This window comes from Penicillium crustosum (genome assembly GCF_028827405.1).
Source record: "Penicillium crustosum strain IBT 35664 chromosome Unknown utg000003l_segment0_segment0, whole genome shotgun sequence".
Taxonomy (NCBI): Eukaryota; Fungi; Ascomycota; class Eurotiomycetes; order Eurotiales; family Aspergillaceae; genus Penicillium; species Penicillium crustosum.
Window position 1 is genome coordinate 1,415,982 of NW_026623124.1, and position 19,143 is coordinate 1,435,124.

Genomic DNA, 19,143 nt, shown 5'->3' on the forward strand with positions numbered 1-19,143 from the left:
ACTTCACAATCCAATATCCGACCCCTTTCTATCTATCAGTCAATATGACCATTCCTAAAATCCCCTCCAAGCAGAAGGCCGTCATCTACGACCAGCCTGGGACGGTTTCGACAAAGGTTGTGGAATTAGATGTCCCAGAGCCTGGTACCGGGGAGGTGTTGATTAACCTGTGCGCCTTATTTATCGAGATTTCGATCCTAGAATGATACTGACAATGTTAGAACACACTCGGGTGTTTGTCATTCAGACTTCAGTATCATGACCAACAAAGTATGCATACATCCTATTCTCTTAATGTCCCGAACACTAACTAATACCCGCCAGTGGAGCGCATTCCCAAACCCAACTCAGCCAGGCCAGGTCGGCGGTCACGAAGGTGTTGGTAAGGTAGTCAAGCTCGGTGCAGGCACCGAATCTTCAAACCTAAAGATCGGGGATCGAGTCGGCATCAAATGGGTTTCCAGCGCATGCGGGAACTGCCGTACGTATACACTTTATTCTCCTCAACAACCAAGACCTCGAGCCTAACACCACCCTCAACCAGAACCCTGCCAAGCCAGCGCCGACGGACTATGCTTCAACCAGAAAGTCTCCGGCTACTACACCCCAGGAACATTCCAACAATACACACTAGGACCTGCAAACTACGTAACCCCCATCCCGGACGGACTCGACTCCGCCGCAGCAGCACCGCTCCTCTGCGCCGGCGTAACCGTATATTCCGCACTGAAGCGCAGCAACGCGCGGCCCGGACAATGGGTGGTAATCTCCGGCGCTGGCGGCGGCCTAGGCCACCTCGCCGTGCAGCTCGCGAGCCGGGGAATGGGCCTGCGGGTAATCGGTATTGACCATGGTAGCAAGGAGGGACTAGTTAAGGAATCCGGGGCGGAGCATTTCGTGGACATCACGCAGTTCCCGAGGGACGATAATGGCGCCGCGCTGACGAAGCATATCCATTCGCTGGCGGATGGGCTGGGCGCACACGCAGCGATTGTCTGCACGGCTGTGAATGCAGCATATGCGCAGGCGCTGCCGTTGCTGCGCTTCAATGGTACGCTTGTCTGCGTTGGCATGCCGGAAAATGACCCGCAGGCTATTGCGACGGCGTTCCCGATTGCGATGGTTGGCAAGCAGTGGACTATTACGGGATCAGCGGTTGGGAGTCGGAAGGAGGCTATTGAGACTATGGAGTTTGCTGCGAGGGGTGTTATCAAAGTGCATTATCGGACTGAGAAGATGGATGCTTTGACTGGGGTGTTCAAGGAGATTGAGGAGGGGAAGCTGCAGGGTCGGGTTGTATTGGATCTTTCTGGATGAACACTGTGTATGTAGGATATTGAATCCAACTTCATCTTGTTTGCGACTATGAATCTTCCGTTTATTTGGTGAAACGTTCTATAACTGGTTAATCTGGGTGTGATGTTACGTTTAGGATATATATATCGGCTTAGCCTGACTGCCACATTCGATAGCTATGATATTTCGGACTAATTGTATATGTTGTGCTCATCGAAAACACTGAGAGCAATTTAAATTCCGTCAAGTGTTTTTTGACCAGGAAAATGCCAAAAAAAAAGAAGGCAAAAAGACATTTTTGATTGGAGGAATTTAAAAAATAATAAAAAAGAAGTGACCGACGCAGGGATCGAACCTGCAATCTCTTGATTCGTAGTCAAGCGCCTTGCCATTGGGCCAGCCGGCCTTGTTATTGTAAGGTCTTGTCAAAATGTGCATTATAAACCAAATACAGGGAATTGAGCATATGCCTACCCTAAGTTTTACGAAAAAACACAATCTTTGAACAAGAGTACTTAGCCGTTGTTAATCTGATCTATCTGGCTCACAGTACTATGAGGAAGGTCATATATAAGATGATACGCCAAAGTCGTTTTAATGTCTCTTTTTTATGCGAAATTTTGTGGCGCATCCTTGTCAGGCTTCCACAGGCTAGTTATTTAACCCACCTCAATTTATTTCTAGAGAATAACAAATTACCCCTTCTGCCCCCTCCCTCACCACAAATTATGCTGTCGTGAGGAGGGAGCCATTTAGGCGTTTTGATATCGTGCTTCGAATTGGCTAATATCTTCAGGAGAAACCACCGCAGAATTCACAACAAGAATTACTGCCTCAACACTGGTCACACCCCGCAGAAAACGAGAGTTACGTAGGGAGTGAGACGACTCGATTATGGTGTGCCATAGGCAAAACCTGCTGTTAAGAATGATACTGGACTTTCTATGATTGAGAGAACGGATCAAATAGAAAGGAGTACCATTGAAGAATAGCAGTGAGAGAGTAGCTGACCAGAGAAGAAGAGTTTATTGAATAGAAACACGTTATTGATTTCTATTTTACTTCATAACATAAACTATCCAAGGACCATTCAATCATGTTCCTTAGAAAATTCAAGAAAATTTTTTATCTAATATCAAGGACCTCATCAAGCAATGGTAGCAGCAAGCCAGGAGCAAAGAACTATATAAACTCCGCGAGCCGAGTTTCTCTCAAAGAGAAAAGAAACAAATGTCCCACCTCAAAGCACCAAATCCACCCAGATAAAATGCACCATAGCGATTATTGTCTACCATTCATGCCGATTACTGCAATTAGATTTCGCTTTCTTCCATCCCGGGTAATCTCAATTATCGTATAAGACCCGTTATCTCCAAATTGTCCCCAAAGACCTCCTCACGCTGATCACTCTGAGCTGCCACAGAACCAGGCTGGGGACTCATAGAAGTGCGCCCAGTCGACACCGTAGGCTCGTAGTCATTAGTACAGTACTGAGAAACGATAGGCGCGCCTCCAGTCGACACTACAGGCTCGTAGTAGCCAAGCCGGTACCGAGAAGCGATAGACCCTCGTCTAGCCCGTGAACGAAGTTGAGCGCAACCGTCCCCATAGTTCCTCGACTTCAAATGATCGGGGGTTCAATGCAATCCTGTGAAGTGATAGAACTCGGTGAACGAGGCTGATCGCAATCATCCCCATAGCTTCTCGACTCACATTTATTAGGGGTTTTAATCCAATCCAGGAAAGTGGCAGCCACCGGCTCCAGCATAGCTGGTGAATGAGGCTGAACGTAAACATCGCTATAGTTTCTTGACTCGGAATGGTCGGGGGTTTCAACCCAGTCCAGGGAAGTGGTAGACTCCCGTCTAGCTGGTGAACAAGGCTGAGTGAAATCATCCTCATTCCTCGGCTCAACGTCGTCGGAGTGTTCAATCCAGTGCTGAGAAGTGATAGCATCACATCTAGCCGAACGAGATTGCGCGTATACATCCCCATAGTTCTTCGACTCAACATGTTCGGGTTTTTGAATCCAGTGTTGGGAAGTAAGAGGTAGCCAGTTCCTAGAGATATCTCCCGCTCTCTCCACACAGTCCCAGAAGACATCCCGCCTTCGAGCAGAACCAGAAAGATACCCATCGCAGTCTGTGAACAAGGAATTCCATACTTTAAATAGGGCTTGCACATCCGGCTTATTAGCCAGTTCCTGTATACGCTCCCATCTTGGCTGCAGATCTTCTAGGCGAGATTGCTTGAATTTGACAGATAGCACAGCCATCTGCTCCAGCGGTGTTTCTGCATGTTTAATGAGACTGAAGTGTTCGTAATCGACATGATTTTCGATAAGTTCGAAGATGACCTGCAGTTTTGTTTGAATATTTTCGTATGTGCGAATCTGCTTCCAGTATTGGTCCACGATCGAAGATAGCTCGATGAAGTCATCCTCTCCAAGGTCAACGATGGATTTTGCTTCGGGTCGGACTGTGGAAATGTGTGGTTTCTCGGGTTCGTGGAGCTCGGGATAGTATTCACCTGGGGCGTCGGGGTTGCAGTACTTCCAGACTCCTTCTTTCCGGGCGTATTTCTCGATCTCATTCTTCCATGATTTCCAGTTGCCGCGGGTGAGTATCCCGGGGCCTTCCTCTGAATCTCGTCGCATGTTCATTTTTTGCTTGAATATGTTCTCGATGATGGGTTAGCTTTTCGTGGTTGGTTTGTAGATGTTAGAAAGTAAACAGGGTGCACTGAACTGGAGTGGTGGTCTAATTGTGAAGTGGATTACCGAAATAGGTGTCGGAGGTCATCCATAGATCCAGGTTTAATACGTCAGTCCAAACTTTGAGGTGAATGTGCATAAACCTAGTAAACCTCGCCGTTCTCTCCTATGTTCCTTTGACAGACAATTTCTTAAAATACTATTCATAACAAGAATATTCGGCCATTTATACGGGCTCATTCCTTGACTACGGAATTTATTAATCTGATTTGACTTAAGATGGTATAACGAAAACTATAATTATGATAACACTTCGATGTCCTTTGTTGGATGTTATCACCCATTGTTGGTGTTGTATATAGAAGTTAGATCAATAGTTCGTTATTTCGGAGCATGGTAACTATATATTGCAAAGCTCCAGGGCTCTTTTATACCCGTGGACGGACATGAAATATATAGTTAGTGTGGCCCATTAATGTAAATAGACTTTTACCATATAATCCTTGCTCGTTTTATGGCTAAGCCGGTGTCCTGCCACACTGGCAACATTCTAAACTGGCCAGTTGCTGCTAGCAGAACTCGAATGATATAGTTTTTTTCTCATGACTGACATACACCTATTGCACCCTTGCATCTTCGCCTTCTTTCCTTTGACACTACATAAATGTATCCCTGCATACAATGCCATTGTCAAGATACATAACACCTTTGCCGCAGGTGTCCACCTACATACACCGGAACAAGCCCACCCTATAAGCTAAACACGGCACTAATCAAACTAGCCCCCAAAGGATCCAAAGGATCCAGGGTCACAGCCGTGTGCACGGCCCAGTATTGACTTTCACGGCTTAAACTCGGCTTGAATCCGAATAATACGTACATACTAATCCAAATCACATACCTGGGCATCAATCTCCGTCAAAACGTGGAAAACGTGGCATGACAATATCCACTTTCGATTGTGCACGTGGGATCCTTTGTCCCGATAAACTCCCATAGTGTAATATACAGTACAGTATGTAGCATTTATGCCTAATCTTACGATTAACACACCGTATTTCGCCGGCGCATTATTGGTGAGCGGTATTGAACTTAACTTGTGCATTGGGCGTGAATTGAGGGGCAGCCTTTAAATTAAGATGGGGTGTGGTCCCAATAGTTATGTATATCCGTACCCAAAATGTTAGTACAGAGTACTCCATCGATACATAGATCATCGGATGTGCGAAGCGAAGCGATCGGACGGATCTGGATCTCAAGATCTACATTTGGAATTATGTATGTATCCATGGATGACCCCCGGTCTTGATCTCGGCTTTATATTTTGGTCTTGCTGATTCGTGTATTTGTTGCACGACGAAAACCACGAAAATAAACGAGCCATTTCCAAATTGTGGGTGACCCACAGCCTACCGAGGATCCGTTCCATGGTTCAACGTCGTAAATTGGGCTAGCTCATCTCTGTCCACATGGGCGGTGATACCCGGCTTACAGGGCCGTACCATGGACGTGGAAACCCAATGCCGTAGTGCTGGGTTTGGGAATGACGACATGTTAATCATGGGACTTATATTTTGCTTTTTATGTGGTCATAGATGTTGATGGTTCCAGTGGATTTGAAAACTTTGTCCGTGATGTGTGTGATAGTGATTGTATATGAAAATGACTATGGCAAATACTAACAGCTCTTATGATCGTAAATAGTAAGCGAATGGCATGACATGACTGTGAAGCAAAATAGAACTGGAGCGATTCGTCGCTGATGAAACGTAAAGACACGATGCAGCGGGGTATTGCAATGAATGAACACGATGGCCTCCCAGAACAAGATAACAAACATATGTATAAAAAAGATCAAGAACACAATTCAACGGGTTCGTTTAGAGTATCCCGCGGAATTGCCATTCCCAGCCGCCGGTCGCTTTTGTCCCGATCCCATAGCAGCGGCAGCGGCAGATTCAGCGGTACGGATCAACGCTCCTAGATGAAGAAGATATGGCTTCGGGGCACGGTTGACTTCGATCTTGCGAAGGATGTCACGCAGCCGGTTGGCGCACTGGTGGAGGTCCACCGGCGGCAGGGCATCAAGCGCGTGAAGGACAAAGTGCCGCGCGTCTGTTTCGGAGTCTGTTTCGACCGACCCGATGAGCAAGTGGTATAGATTGCGCTGGTCCTCGTCTTCACCGTGGAAGGACTGCCGACCCGGGGGATTACCTTCGAGGGGGTCATTATTGCGAGCCACGACTGACTCCAGGAGAGACACGAGGGCTTCGGCGGCGCCTTCCGAGCCGTGCGGGGCACGCGCTGCGATGTTGACTTCAATCCGGGATACAGAACGCTGGAGCTGTGTGACGACGTCGTTGACCTCTACACCCAGCCCTGGGCTCACGGGGTCCGCGGGTAATTCGCCGGTTGCGCAGTATCGGTCGAAGTCGTTGAGTAGTCGGCGTGACTGTTCTTGTACTTTGTCGAAGTAGATGGCCGCACACGCGCCTGCGGGCATCGCCTTGCAGAGGCTGTTGAAAACCCCGTCGTCGTGCATTGCGAGCCGGAACATCGTCGCTTCGAAATCTCCCTGGACCACGCACTCCTCTGCCGTTCGTGCTTGCTCGGTAGTCTCTGTCAAGTCCCGGCGGGTGTCTTCTGGGAGAGTCCGGTTGAACGCAGAGAAGATGTCCCGGACCTTTTCTGTCCGCGTCATCCCATCCTCCTCCTCCCGTAGGTACTGCCACTTAAGCTGCGTTGCGACTGATATTAGATTACCCTTTAGGAGGTCCTCAATGCGAGGGAGTCGGTCCGGACGTCCGTCTGGAGTCAGTGACACCTCCGTTGGCAGAGGTGTCGGGAGGAAGCAGCCGTGTAGTTGGTCGACGAGCCACTGTTCAGGGGATGAGGTATTAGTATTGTCGGTTCAAGCCCTTCAGCCTTCAAGCTTCCTTTCCCAAAAGACCACACTCACAAAGATGTGCTGGCACGCCCCGTCCGGTCGATCCTGGAAGACAGCACAAGTGCAGGTAGACGAGTCCGCGCCAATGTGCACCTGTGGCCGATCTGACAGCTGAAAGTCATAGCCAGTGGGAGTAGAACGACAGTTGACGACATCGAAACGGCCGGTCAAACCCACAATGGCCCTGGCTTCAGACTCGGAGTCTAGTTGGCTGAGGTCATAGGTAATACCGGACGTTGCGAGGACGGAGGCGCTATTCGATTCGGACTGTTCGACATCGCTGCTTTCTTCATCGTCATCCTCTTCCTCCTCTTCTCCATCACTGGAGCTTTCCTCTGGAGAACTATCGTCTTCTCCACGATCACTGTCGTTGGAAGTGTCCGACCGCCCCGCGCGGGCCGCTCTAGCAGGCAGGACTGTATCTGGCATGTTTTGACCAATAGACAGCCTGTGAAATTGCCCTGTTGGAGCGGACATGGCGAAAAGAAAAGGGAGAAGACAAGCTTCCCTTAAGGAAATCAAAGAGGGGCTACAGATTGCGAAGAACAGACGTATTTTCCCACACGGTGGACTTTCGTAGACTCACAGAGTTCTCCCGACCCATGGACGGAAGCGGGTACACTGAACCATGGAACGGGCTTCCCTGGCGCCCGCTTTAAATAATCAGGGGCCATTGAAGTCACACACTATGCTTTTCATGCTTTTGTCCTCATTTCACCTGCGCAAAATAATTGCAACTTTCACGGGTGGCGGGGTTCGGTCTTTGGATTTTTGCAAGGTTTTTTTTTTTTACCCCCCCAACAGCGCGTAGTGAAAGGTGAGTGCTCAGGTAGCAAAGAGGGGGAAATTTGGAGGCTCAATTGGAGGTGCCGCAGGAGAGAAGGAAGGGGTGATGTCTCAACAAGGCTGCGCCGTTTAATCCTACCTAGCACCATCTCATGGGATCAGCATCATCGCGCGACGCACAGACATCCACTAATGGGGGATCTTGTGGAAAGATCTGGGGCTTAGTGGCTGGCAATCGGGTACAGATTGTGGCCCCAAGGATGGCTACGGCGGTCTCCGGGGACATAGAGCTATGTCTCGTAAAGATGCTGTGCTGTTTTTGTCCGAGAGCAATGCATGCGACTGGAAAGAATGTAACTAGATCGACAGAAAGTTAAAATCTTGGTATGTGTATGTAGATCTCCGAGAGTCGTAAGGTGGCTGATTCTATAATTGGCCAACCCAAAGCTCGCATATCGTATTCGCGTGCGTAGACGCTGTTGGCGAGTTCGATATTGATCCTGATGCAGGGAAAATGCGTATGGACGATGCCGCCGAAGCTGGGGAGATAACGAGGATAGGGAAACATTGTACTCCCAATACAGTACAAGATAAAACCCAGCCTATACCTCACACCGTAGAGGCGCAAGCTGTGATCGCCGCCCGAGCAACCAAAAGCAAATTGGAAATTGTTTCGAAGCTCCAGAACAGCATGACTTGGACCCGCCATTCGGATAAGTTCCTTTTCCTTGACTATGATTGCACCTTTGTATTTTCCGTAGTGGAGAATTACTAGGATGCCATGGCTCTCGGGTAGGTCGGGCACCCGAGGCTCTTTTTTGTCCAGGTGCCACACAGCCAGTCCACGCGACAACCATGCCTCAACAAGGAAAACAAAGAAAGCGCACTAAGACCCCTGTTCATCTTAACGTGTGTTGGGTGTGATAGACCAGTCCAAATGAGGGCTTCTTGGCGGACATGACGGGATCCCCGATGAGAATTCCGATGCTCTAATCCCCCAAGGATGGCGAGCGCAGCCGAGCATAGGCAAGAGGTATACGCTGCAATATCCTTATTTCTCTGGTACCATTTCATGTCTCCAAGGTCATCAAAGATGCGCTGGTGATAGCAAGGGTCTGCCTTGCATATCGCATAAAGAGCCCATCAATCATTGGAAAGTGGATCACCGAAGTGTAACCGAACAAGACGACATATCAAGTGGTTCAAAAGTCCTGCGCAGGAGACTATGTTGTCTGGGGCGTTCATTCGGCCGCAAGTTGTCCGGGGATCGATATCCATCGTATAGTGCGAGGGCGCAGTGAATCCGAGCGCGGCGCACAGGGAACTGTGCGGCACAGCAAGACCCGCCATATTGGGTATTGGGTTTGAAGGTAATCCTCTATCCCTGCAATTTGATGCGGCCCAAGCACTAGGGCAGCTCGAGACAAGACTTGCTGAGCTGCGGCAGGCACTTTTGACTGCGCAACACAGTTGATCGGCAGCAATTGGCGTTTAGCTCACCGGCTTGGCTATCGCCTGCCAATCGCCATCCCTCAGCGCCTAAAAAATGTGCCCGGCTCTGCACTGCGGTCAATTTCACACAAGACGTAGGTGATGGCTTACTTTCTTAAGCATGGTTCTTTAGGGATCGAAGATATCGTCTGTGCGCTGTTTCCCCCCCTTCCTGGACGTTGCATCACTTGACTGAATTTGGCCCCTGTCCATGACGCAGCCACAGTGGCGCGAAGGAGAAAACAACATCAGCATACCCTCAAAATGCAGCGGAGGCTTACGAGTCCTCTGGGGAGGGGAAAAAGGTATGGCTTCAAGCATCAGATCCATCATCAGAGTCGTCCTGTGAACTCTGGAGGTAGTTAAGACAGAATACTATGGTGCTAGTGTTTATAGCCAACAAGATAACCTTGGAAGTTCAGAATGCTAAGAGAAAAGAATCTTCGTGTAACATCGGGAAAAAGACTCCGTTAAATTTTGGTTGATTCGAACTAGACATACAACTTTGATATTCATATAATCTTGTTTAGAATTTTTTTTTTTCAAACCCGACTGCCGTGAAGAAATAAGACCAGATTCAGGGCCCACATAGTAAGAATTGGCTTTAATCTAAGTGTGCGAGACAAAATGATCAAAATAGGCAATTTAGCCTAGTCTTCATTTAACTAGTAGATTGCATAAAGTGGGTATCAACTTGGAAAATATGTAGTAGCAGAAACAAAATCCAGTGAAGCACTGCACATGACAAAAGAGAAAAGGGTATATTATTGAAACGCAAGTAAATTCGTTGCGATTCGTCGCGTCATGGATGTTCCATTCGGCCCGCTTCCAACCTGGTCAATGGTGGCTCCTAGCAGCGTTGCGCTGCTTGGCTGCCTCTAGCGCTCTGATAAGCCTCTGTTTATGTTCTAAGTCATCATCCGTGCTTTGGCTCATGGGCGCTGGGCTGGCAGATGGACCTGGGGTAGTAGCCGAAGGACGAAGACTTAGAGGTAGAGGAGGCACTTCGTCAGATGGGCTCGTTGGGAAAGGTTCTTGGACTGGAGATACCGGGGCAGCGGCTTGTGGGTCACTGTGTAAGCCGAGGAGGAGGCGTTGAATTGTGGCCTCAATCTGCAAAGGCCCCTTTTGAATGCTCTGCAACTTTGAATTCAGCTCATCCTGGATTTTCTCATCCTCTTTTTTTTCTCATCCCCCAGTCGCTGGAAAATATCCGGATCTGAGTTGGCATATCGCGCTTCGGCCACGGAGACTCCATAGTCGGCGTCGTTTAGGGCCATATCTGCAACCCCAGCGCTGCGGATGATGGCCTCCGAATCGGCTCGGAGGGACGCAGCAAAAGTTGCTGCAGATTTGAGAATCTGCTCAATCTCAGAATCCGGTAGACCGGAGGCTCGGAGGGTGGCGGTATCTAGCCGGGCTGCTTTCGAGGCAACCTCGTCTAGGAGGGTCTGATTTATACCTAGCCCGTTCAGGATTGCGTCGTCAAATGAATCCATCAGTCGGTTGGCTCGGTCATCACGATCCTTGCACGCTTCTAGAATGTTTCGCCGTTCCATCTGGTCAAATTCTCCGTCTAGCTTTTGCAGACCAGCTATATCACCCATAACCACAAGTGGTCGCCGCTCAGCCCTCTTCCGTCGTCGCTCACAATCAAGGGCCATCTCAAGCCGTTTCTGGAATCGGATCTCAAGCTTGTTATGAATGTCGTTAACCATTTTCATGGTCACAGATGGGCTGCCTCGCTCGCTTGGTGAGCCTTTGCCCTGTTGATCACGGTCAAGTTGACTGAGAGCAGAGTCGTAGGACTTGCGAAGCGCTGAAATTTCATTTTTCAGGCCTTCATCTAAGGGGTTGAAGACATGTGTCACGAAATCGTCTACTTCGTGTCGTTCCTCCTCTAATTGGATGCGAGCTTCGGTTTGCCGAAAGTCTTCTTCCAAGGTATTGATGTCTGCATACCCAATCTCCTTCCCATTGAAAAGATCATCGATGTGCTGCTCCGATTCATCCTGACGAGCCACGCGCTCCTGTTCCAGCTTTTGCCGTCTGGCTTTCGCTGTTTCTTCCCACTGACCAACGGTCCGTCCGATGTACGACAAATCATCAGGGAATTTTTGGAGTTCTTCCCGAGTAGTGATGTGCCAGGAGCTTTCAGAGTGTTTGTCTAAGGGTGTCCATACGATGGTGCGTAATTCTTCCACGAGGCCCCTCGGCCGGCCTTGACGAAGAGTTTCTGGCAGCAATGGAAGCGGCGGAGATTTTCGCTCAGCTGGTTTAGAATAAGCGACGCTCTTGTGACGGATCAGGCCCAGGAAGGTCTCATCAGTATCGTTCTGAGCCGGAGAAGCAAGGGCAGTGTTTGACCTCGATCGAGACGTAGGTCCCGGTGCATTTGACATGACTCGCCCGCTGACAGCAGCTTGCCGCAGATCAGAGTAGGCTTGATAGGCCGGGCGAGCGAAGGTGAGGTTGTCCGAGCCTCGCTGAGGACCCTCTGTATACTGGAATGGCGTGTATATGGGTCGCGGGGGGTTTGTAGTCAAGGGCTCCAAGACCTGCTTCTGCGTATCTGCCGACATGAGCGATAAGGGTCTTGACAGACCGGACTCTGTGCCCGAGGACACAGTAGATAAACTAGGAACAAATTGAGAGGCTCGTTGTGCTTGCTTAGCGAGCAGAGGCCGGCCACCTGAACTGTACTCACTGCGAACATCATCGAGATCTTCATCCTCTGTCGCTGTTACCGCCGAGAGAGGCGGGGTTTCTTCTGACGCAACGGGTATTAGTCCTGACTCAACAGGTGGGTCGCTTTTGTTGGAAATAGATAGCGGTTGTGGTGGAGCAGGGTCCGGAGCTCGCGGAGTCAGCGGTTTACTTTCAGGCTCATGCTCAATATTATAGAGAATCTCCCGGAGCTTGGTCTCTTTGGCCATGAAAGCCGTGAAAATCTTATATCGTTCTTCATCCAAGTCTGCCACTGCCTCCTTGCGCAGCATAGCGACGTATCTTTCCAACGATGATTTAGACCAGGGGTCTAGATCTTCGAAAGGGTCTTGGTTTTTTGGCGTTGCCGCCCTTCTGGGTCCTTCGACTATTCGTGCAGAACTATTTGAGTTCGATCGCAAATGGTCGAAGTATGACGAGCTGGTTTGCGCTGACTGTGAGCGCTCTACTGGGCTATTGTGATAGAATGCGCCGGGCTGGCCCTGATGTTCCGGTTGAACTGGTTTATGCGCAGGCGATAACGGACGGACCCATGCATCTATTACATTATCGATGCTTTCTGAGCGTCCACCCGTAGACAAGGCAGAGTTGGTGGTATCCACGCGAACCAGTGGAGGTGGTGTTGGTATTCCATGTGTCGTGCATGGACTGACGGGTGAATTTGAGTTACCGCGTCCCGACTGTGTCGCCCCAGAGATAGTACTTGAAAGCGTCTCGTTTGTATCTGTTCTCGGGCGAGCGACCATGTCAGACTCGCTTCCCACAAACACGTTGGTAGCATCGACCGGGAGGCTTGATGGTGGTTGAACCCCTTCGTGATGCAGAGGGGGCGTCCTGCGAGGTGGGAACCACGCTGCATCATCGAAGTGTCCAGGGGTCGGTCCAAGGTGCTCCCAGTCCGATGGTGTTCCAAGACCCAGAGCCGATGCACCGACAGATGTAGTATTTGTATTGAGGATAGGCGTAGGGCGGAATTCGTAAGATCCAGTCATCGCAGCCGGTCCTGCGCCCTGCGCGAGTAGCGGAGGTCGCCCTGGCTGATCGCTTTCTGGGGTTGGTACATGTTGTATGCTTTGTGGGATCTTTGGGGGTGGTTGTGGAACACTGGGTGGTGTTGGTGTATATGGAGGTGGGGGCGGAGGGGTTGGGGTGCCGTGAAAAGGAGTGGTGACAGATGGATGCGGCTGAGATTGCCCATAGGCATATCGTTGCTCATTGGTACTTGAAGGTCGGGGCTATGTGGCTGTTAGTTGGTTATATTTATCATTCCAACGTCAGACTTGCCGGCAACGGGGGACCGGAGGTCTGGTTGAACCGCACTCCCCACGTGGTTGTATCCGCACCACTCGGTGACGGTAGTCTCTGTGGATTGGAAATCGGTCCATAGGTGGCCGGTGAATATGTAGCAGCTGGTGAATATTGAGCAACAGGGGGGCGTGGAGGAGGAGGGGGAGGAGGAGGCCCTGATTGCGACGGCTGCGACGGCTGCGCGGGGAGACGCGGAGGAAGTCGCCATTCTGGCTGTGAGGGAGGATCGGGATTATTTGACTGTCCGTACATGGTAAGATGAATCGGGGCACTTTATGCACTTCAGAAAGACATGGGAACCTTTTAAAAGTCTAGTTCAAAAGTGTCGAAGGATTTCTCCAGGCTCCAAGGCTCCAGGGCTGTGTTGGGGTTGGGTCAGCACGGTTCACCCCCCACGAGACTCCCAGTGCAACTTTCCAACTACAACGTACTACCCGTTGGGCATATATGTATATATCATATCTATTGGGACCGATGCATCCAAAGCTAACGCAAGGCTTAGGATTACAAGCCTTCAAGAAAATTCCATAGGCCATGCATGGTTGGCGTTTCATCCTTTGTTTTGCCATTCCTCTATACCCCAGCTGTTTCTCACTAAAAGGTGGAGTGGATCTCAGAAATCTCCCGAGCCCGATCTCTCTGCTCATTGCATATTGGTGTTGGTAAGAAGTTAGCTAAGGGATCTGCTAGCTTTCATTGTCGCAGAAGCAATTTCATTTCAAAATATCGCATGTTTTTCGCAGTTCTTTGTTGATCTATACTCAAGTCAACTACGTTCACCTCCAAAAATAAACCACCATAATCTTATCCTTTCTTTGTCCTCTGGGCATCTTTGATATGTAATTTCTTTCAATCGTGACCTACGACAAACATGAGAACTAATCTAACATTTATACTCTCATGGCAACTCCATGGATCCATATCAGTCTCAGACTCTCATGCGATCTAAGGAAACCGAAATCCTGAGACCTCGCATAATCTTTCAATCATATAGCCATTCTTACAGTTGCTATTTTCCATTGCTTAATACACCAAAATATCAAGATGGATCCGAGGCAACGACTACACGAAGTCTATCCAGGAGGAGATATTGTCCACCCACCCCCGTTTCCAAAGCGTCCAGATATCTTCAATCGAGCACCTCTAGCTCCAGCGTTGACTGAAGATGACGCATTTCTTGCACGTCGATTTTGGCAACAGCCCGATGAATCCCTCGGGCGTGCATGGAAGGCGCATGCGAATCGCCCTTATACGCGAGCAACCGAAGAAAAACAATCGGTAATGCATGCATTGGCTCACAATGTCTATGAGCACCTGATGAGCAACCCACTTCTGCCTATTTCTCGCGAGGATGCACGAGCCAGATTCACAGCGGAGGGCTTGGATGAGACGTATAATGGCGTGCAGGGGCTAGACGCAATGAAACAAAAAGTGTTCGTCCACGGCCTTAACGTCAGAGACCCAGATCTTTGGACGAAAGATGCACTCACAGACGAACTGACATCAAGGAGTTTAAGGTCAGACGGGAGAAAAATAGACCTTCAACGTCGTCTATGGGAATACGAATGTGATGAGCGCTTTGGGGTCTCGAGACAAAGCAACCTGAGTCACTGGGGTATCCATCGTGAACCAAGGCCTGTAATGAGCCCTGCTACGAGAACAGATATGTCTGCACTTGAAATGTACACCGCGGCAATCAAACTGAGCCCGTACAACCCAGCTTACTGGAACAGTCGTGCGTATTGTCATTATCTGCTGGGCCATTTTGATCTCGCTATTGGAGACGCTTATCGCGGGGAACTTCTCTGCGAGGTGTTGACGACAGCAACGCAAAGGAACAAGCGCCCTGGAATGTATACCAGAGTTTGGGATGCCATTCAGCAGCACCTGATGGTAGAATTGAAGATTAAGGGAGTCCCAATGACAAGGGAAGTTCTGCAAATGCGGAAGGCAAATGGTATCAACTATTTTATTCCAACTCTGAGAAATGCCCTTCACAGTATCACCAGTCTCAGCCTCGCAGCACTGAATTGTTGGGATGATTTCGAAGACCATATGCAGGGTCAACTCCAAAGACCACTACCATACCGCGATGCATCAGTCCCCAAAAAGCGGATGACAGTGAGCGCCCCCGTGAGAGCGGAGATCGAGCACAGGAGAGAGAATCCCTCGGTGCTTCATCCATCCCTTTATGGGCACGAATGGAGCCGAGGATGGATTTCAGGCGCCGGTAAATATCCATATGACCAAGCAGACGTGAGACGCGAAGCACCACATTTCATCAATGCACTTAATGCAAATCTTTTCACAATTAATGCCAGTCCTGGGAAGTCTGCCAAACCAACATGCCAGGTACAATCGACACTCACGAAGGACAATTCCTTCAATGGCCTGGGAGTATTTGCTACGGGAAACATCAAAGCAGGAACCCTGATTCACTACGAGGAACCCGTTATTCGCGGAAATCTCATACCAAACAGGCTACTTGATGATGAAAGCGAAGATCCCCTCCACGCCCCACGATGCGACAACTGTCAAGCGGTGATTGATCCAGACGAGGTTCGGCATATCGAGAACAACTGGGTCTCCATTAGCAATCCGGTGCCCCTCCCAGGATGGGAACACCCGCCTACTTGCGCGTGTCTTGACATGATGTGTAAATGTGCAGATGTAGGATATTTCAGAGCTACAAAAGGCGCTCTACTATTCTGTTCTTCCAACGATGCAATATCAGACGGTGTTGCTCCCAATTGCTTGGCCATTGCACGGGAGACATACCATTTCCAAGAATTCTGTGGCCTCGATTGGGGCTGGTTGCACGATGCCATGCGACCTAATAAAGTGACGTGGGGCGGATCGCAATATTTTACTCACACCAATGAGCGCCACGGGACTGTTTTGAGTCTACTCTTGAAGAGCGTGCTCGAACTCACGCTCCACCGCCGCCAAGAGGACCCTAATCTTCTCGCGCATGAGATTAACGAACTCCTCGTTCTCGAGGCAGGCACTGACACGAACGAGCCGTGGAGAGACAGCTGGTTCCCTTTCACTCTGGCTGGTAATATCCAAATACCTTTCGATATCCTCTTCCATCTTGGAGTGGACATCTTCAGCGACCTCTCGTTTGACACTTGGATTATTCAGACCGTGCTGCGGAAGTTGCTGGTTAATGCTGTTCCCTGGGAACATGCACGGCGAGGCGCGAACCCAACATTCAATGTCTGGGATGGTCCCAAGCCAGTGCTACACCCAACCCTACAGTCTAGAATGAAAGAGAGAATTGAAGATCTCTCGGCAATGGAGCCATCGTTCGGAAACTTCTACCTCTTCCCTGGATTGAGCATGTTCAATCATTCCTGTCGGCCTTTTGAAAACGCTCTGTGGGGATACGACGACAAGGTCCCCAACCGCGTAGTCATCTGGGCGAACAAAGATATCAAAGCTGGGGAAGAGATTAGAATTCCGTATCAACGTTATAGGATCGCTGATCCTGTCGGCGAAGACATCGATCTCAATATGCACGCCATACAGTTGTTTGGAAAGAATTGCGAGTGTCCCAGATGCCAAGGCAGAGGGCTTGTTCCTCCTGTTGATAATGGAAAGGCCAAATCCGTGTCCGGTAGTTATGTTATCCAGGACGATAGAGCTGATGATTTGACATCAGGGCCTGTGATGATTCCCCCAAAGCAGGAAACTTGGGGCGGTGTTCTCGGAGAGGACAATTCTGAGCTTGATGAATATATGAAAGAGTACCGGGATATTGTGGATGATATATACGACCAACATTACGATCTCGACGACCCGGAATCCCAGTATGAGGACGAGGATGAGGGGGAGCATGACAGGGGTGAGGCCAATGATGGTGAGGCTAACGTTAATGAGGCCGAGGTACGTTAAGGCTGAAGATGGCCCTGGGGGTGGCCCTGGCCCTGTATATCCGGGTGGTCAATCGAAATCCTGTGGATTCTGAGCTTTAATATAACTAAAACGAACGACTCTATTTACTTGGACATATGAATAAGTAAAAAATGTAGCAAATACTGTATTAGCATATACTGTATCCCAACGAAGTTAACCCTAAACTCTCTTACAAACCAGATTTAGCTGGACTTAGGAGTTAAAGAGGTCATACTACACGTACAGCATAGTTGGCTATACTAAATACACGGCACACCTTGAGGACATATATCCTATATAGATCATTAACGCAATTGACCCCACATATGGTGTGCTATAAAAGCCCCTTGGCCCTTCCAGATCCCCCCCAATCCTCATTTCTACTCCAAATCAGCTTCAATCCTCAATTCCCACCATGTTTTCCCGAGCTCCCACTCCTAAATCCTACCTCGGCCGCTACCGCCTGTTGGCGCCCACTGCCGGCGTCAAGGTGAGCCCACTATGCCTAGGTGCGATGAACTTCGGCGATGGCTGGTACGTGGAATACCTCCTTAGACATATTTATCCATATCCCGAATGTCAATGATATAGCAATTAACACCAAAACAGGAAAGACCTCCTTGGCGAATGCAACAAAGAGACCTCTTTCCAGATCCTGGATACATACTATGAGAACGGAGGCAACTTCATCGATACGTATGCATAGCCCCAATCAATCAGCCTTGGAATATTCCTTAATGAATCTAATCACTAACAAAACACCAAAGAGCAAATAACTACCAAGCGGAAGAATCCGAAAAATGGCTCGGCGAGTGGATGGAAGCTCGCGGCGTGCGCGATCAAATCGTCCTCGCGACGAAGTATACCTCTCCCTACCGTATACACAACCAGTCTGAGATCCAAGCCAACTTCATCGGCAATAACGCCAAGAGCTTGAAGCTGTCTGTTGACGCAAGTTTGAAGAAATTGAAGACAGATTATATTGATCTAGTACGTGGCTGTGGCTGCCCACTTCTTTGAGCTTACTTCTCCGGATATACTTGCTAACAAATACCCTCCGAATAAATAGCTCTACGTCCACTGGTGGGACTTCAGCACTTCCATCGAGGAGGTAATGACCTCCCTCAACCAGCTAGTCTTATCCGGGAAGGTTCTGTATTTGGGTATCAGTGATACACCAGCGTGGATCGTAACTAAGGCGAACCAATGTAAGTTTTACTTTTACAGCTAGCTTTGTATACCACACCAGTACCCCCCCAATTAAAGTCATTAACCAAAACCACAGACGCACGCGATCACGGTCTCCGCCCCTTCTCCGTGTACCAAGGCAAATGGAATGCGGCAACACGCGATTTCGAGCGCGATATAATCCCCATGGCGGCATCCGAAGGCATGGGCCTCGCACCCTGGGGCTCACTCGGCAGCGGTGCATTCAAAACAACCGCGCAGCGGGAAGAGATTGCGCGGAGCGGGAATCCCGGACGACAGAATCCTGCGACGGAGCGGGATATTGCTGTGTCGAAGGTGCTGGAGGTTGTTGCCGAGCGACATGGGACTGCGTTGACCAGCGTTGCATTGGCGTATGTGATGCGCAAGGCGCCGTATGTGGTGCCGATTGTGGGTGGGCGGAAGGTTGAGCATTTGTTGAGTAATATTGAAGGGCTTTGGGTTGATTTGTCGGATGAAGATCTGAAGGAGATTGATGCGGCTTATGAGTTTGATATTGGGTTCCCGATGAACTTCTTATTCCGGGGGGATGATGTAGTTAAGGAGGCGCATCCGGGGAATTCGTCTTTGAAGATTGGGGGTAAGTTTGATTATCCCGATATGGTGCGTGCGCCTAGGCCGAAGAAGTTGGATGCCTGAGGGCATTGGATTCAACGTCAAGCTTTGAATGACGCTGTTTAGATTAGTATTCCATTAGCTGTGGAAGATACTAACCTGATGACACAATCATGAAGTACCAAACCAAAGGATA

At 49.4% G+C, this 19,143-nt stretch overlaps 7 protein-coding genes across 7 annotated transcripts; 3 read left to right on the forward strand and 4 right to left on the reverse strand.

Annotated features, from left to right (window-relative positions):
• Positions 1 to 44: 44 nt before the first annotated feature.
• N7487_007593 (zinc-dependent alcohol dehydrogenase) lies at positions 45 to 1,317 on the forward strand (the record flags this gene model as incomplete). The annotated part of the gene is made up of 4 exons (XM_056875323.1): positions 45 to 169; positions 222 to 270; positions 325 to 481; positions 545 to 1,317. The coding sequence occupies 4 exons, from the start codon at positions 45 to 47 to the stop codon at positions 1,315 to 1,317; spliced, it is 1,104 nt and encodes a 367-aa protein (XP_056727511.1).
• Positions 1,318 to 2,645: 1,328 nt separating this feature from the next.
• On the reverse strand, positions 2,646 to 3,958 carry N7487_007594 (uncharacterized protein; the record flags this gene model as incomplete). The annotated part of the gene is made up of 2 exons (XM_056875324.1): positions 2,646 to 2,818; positions 3,010 to 3,958. The coding sequence occupies 2 exons, from the start codon at positions 3,956 to 3,958 to the stop codon at positions 2,646 to 2,648; spliced, it is 1,122 nt and encodes a 373-aa protein (XP_056727512.1).
• A 1,918-nt stretch (positions 3,959 to 5,876) lies between these two features.
• N7487_007595 (uncharacterized protein) lies at positions 5,877 to 7,385 on the reverse strand (the record flags this gene model as incomplete). Its single annotated transcript, XM_056875325.1, has 2 exons — positions 5,877 to 6,887; positions 6,969 to 7,385. The coding sequence occupies 2 exons, from the start codon at positions 7,383 to 7,385 to the stop codon at positions 5,877 to 5,879; spliced, it is 1,428 nt and encodes a 475-aa protein (XP_056727513.1).
• A 1,500-nt stretch (positions 7,386 to 8,885) lies between these two features.
• On the reverse strand, positions 8,886 to 9,092 carry N7487_007596 (uncharacterized protein; the record flags this gene model as incomplete). Its single annotated transcript, XM_056875326.1, has 1 exon — positions 8,886 to 9,092. The coding sequence occupies one exon, from the start codon at positions 9,090 to 9,092 to the stop codon at positions 8,886 to 8,888; it is 207 nt and encodes a 68-aa protein (XP_056727514.1).
• A 978-nt stretch (positions 9,093 to 10,070) lies between these two features.
• On the reverse strand, positions 10,071 to 13,520 carry N7487_007597 (uncharacterized protein; the record flags this gene model as incomplete). The annotated part of the gene is made up of 3 exons (XM_056875327.1): positions 10,071 to 10,394; positions 10,481 to 13,195; positions 13,281 to 13,520. The coding sequence occupies 3 exons, from the start codon at positions 13,518 to 13,520 to the stop codon at positions 10,071 to 10,073; spliced, it is 3,279 nt and encodes a 1,092-aa protein (XP_056727515.1).
• Positions 13,521 to 14,312: 792 nt separating this feature from the next.
• N7487_007598 (uncharacterized protein) lies at positions 14,313 to 17,165 on the forward strand (the record flags this gene model as incomplete). Its single annotated transcript, XM_056875328.1, has 1 exon — positions 14,313 to 17,165. The coding sequence occupies one exon, from the start codon at positions 14,313 to 14,315 to the stop codon at positions 17,163 to 17,165; it is 2,853 nt and encodes a 950-aa protein (XP_056727516.1).
• Positions 17,166 to 17,580: 415 nt separating this feature from the next.
• On the forward strand, positions 17,581 to 19,031 carry N7487_007599 (aldo/keto reductase; the record flags this gene model as incomplete). Its single annotated transcript, XM_056875329.1, has 5 exons — positions 17,581 to 17,699; positions 17,775 to 17,861; positions 17,933 to 18,155; positions 18,235 to 18,373; positions 18,451 to 19,031. The coding sequence occupies 5 exons, from the start codon at positions 17,581 to 17,583 to the stop codon at positions 19,029 to 19,031; spliced, it is 1,149 nt and encodes a 382-aa protein (XP_056727517.1).
• Between the last annotated feature and the right edge of the window lie 112 nt (positions 19,032 to 19,143).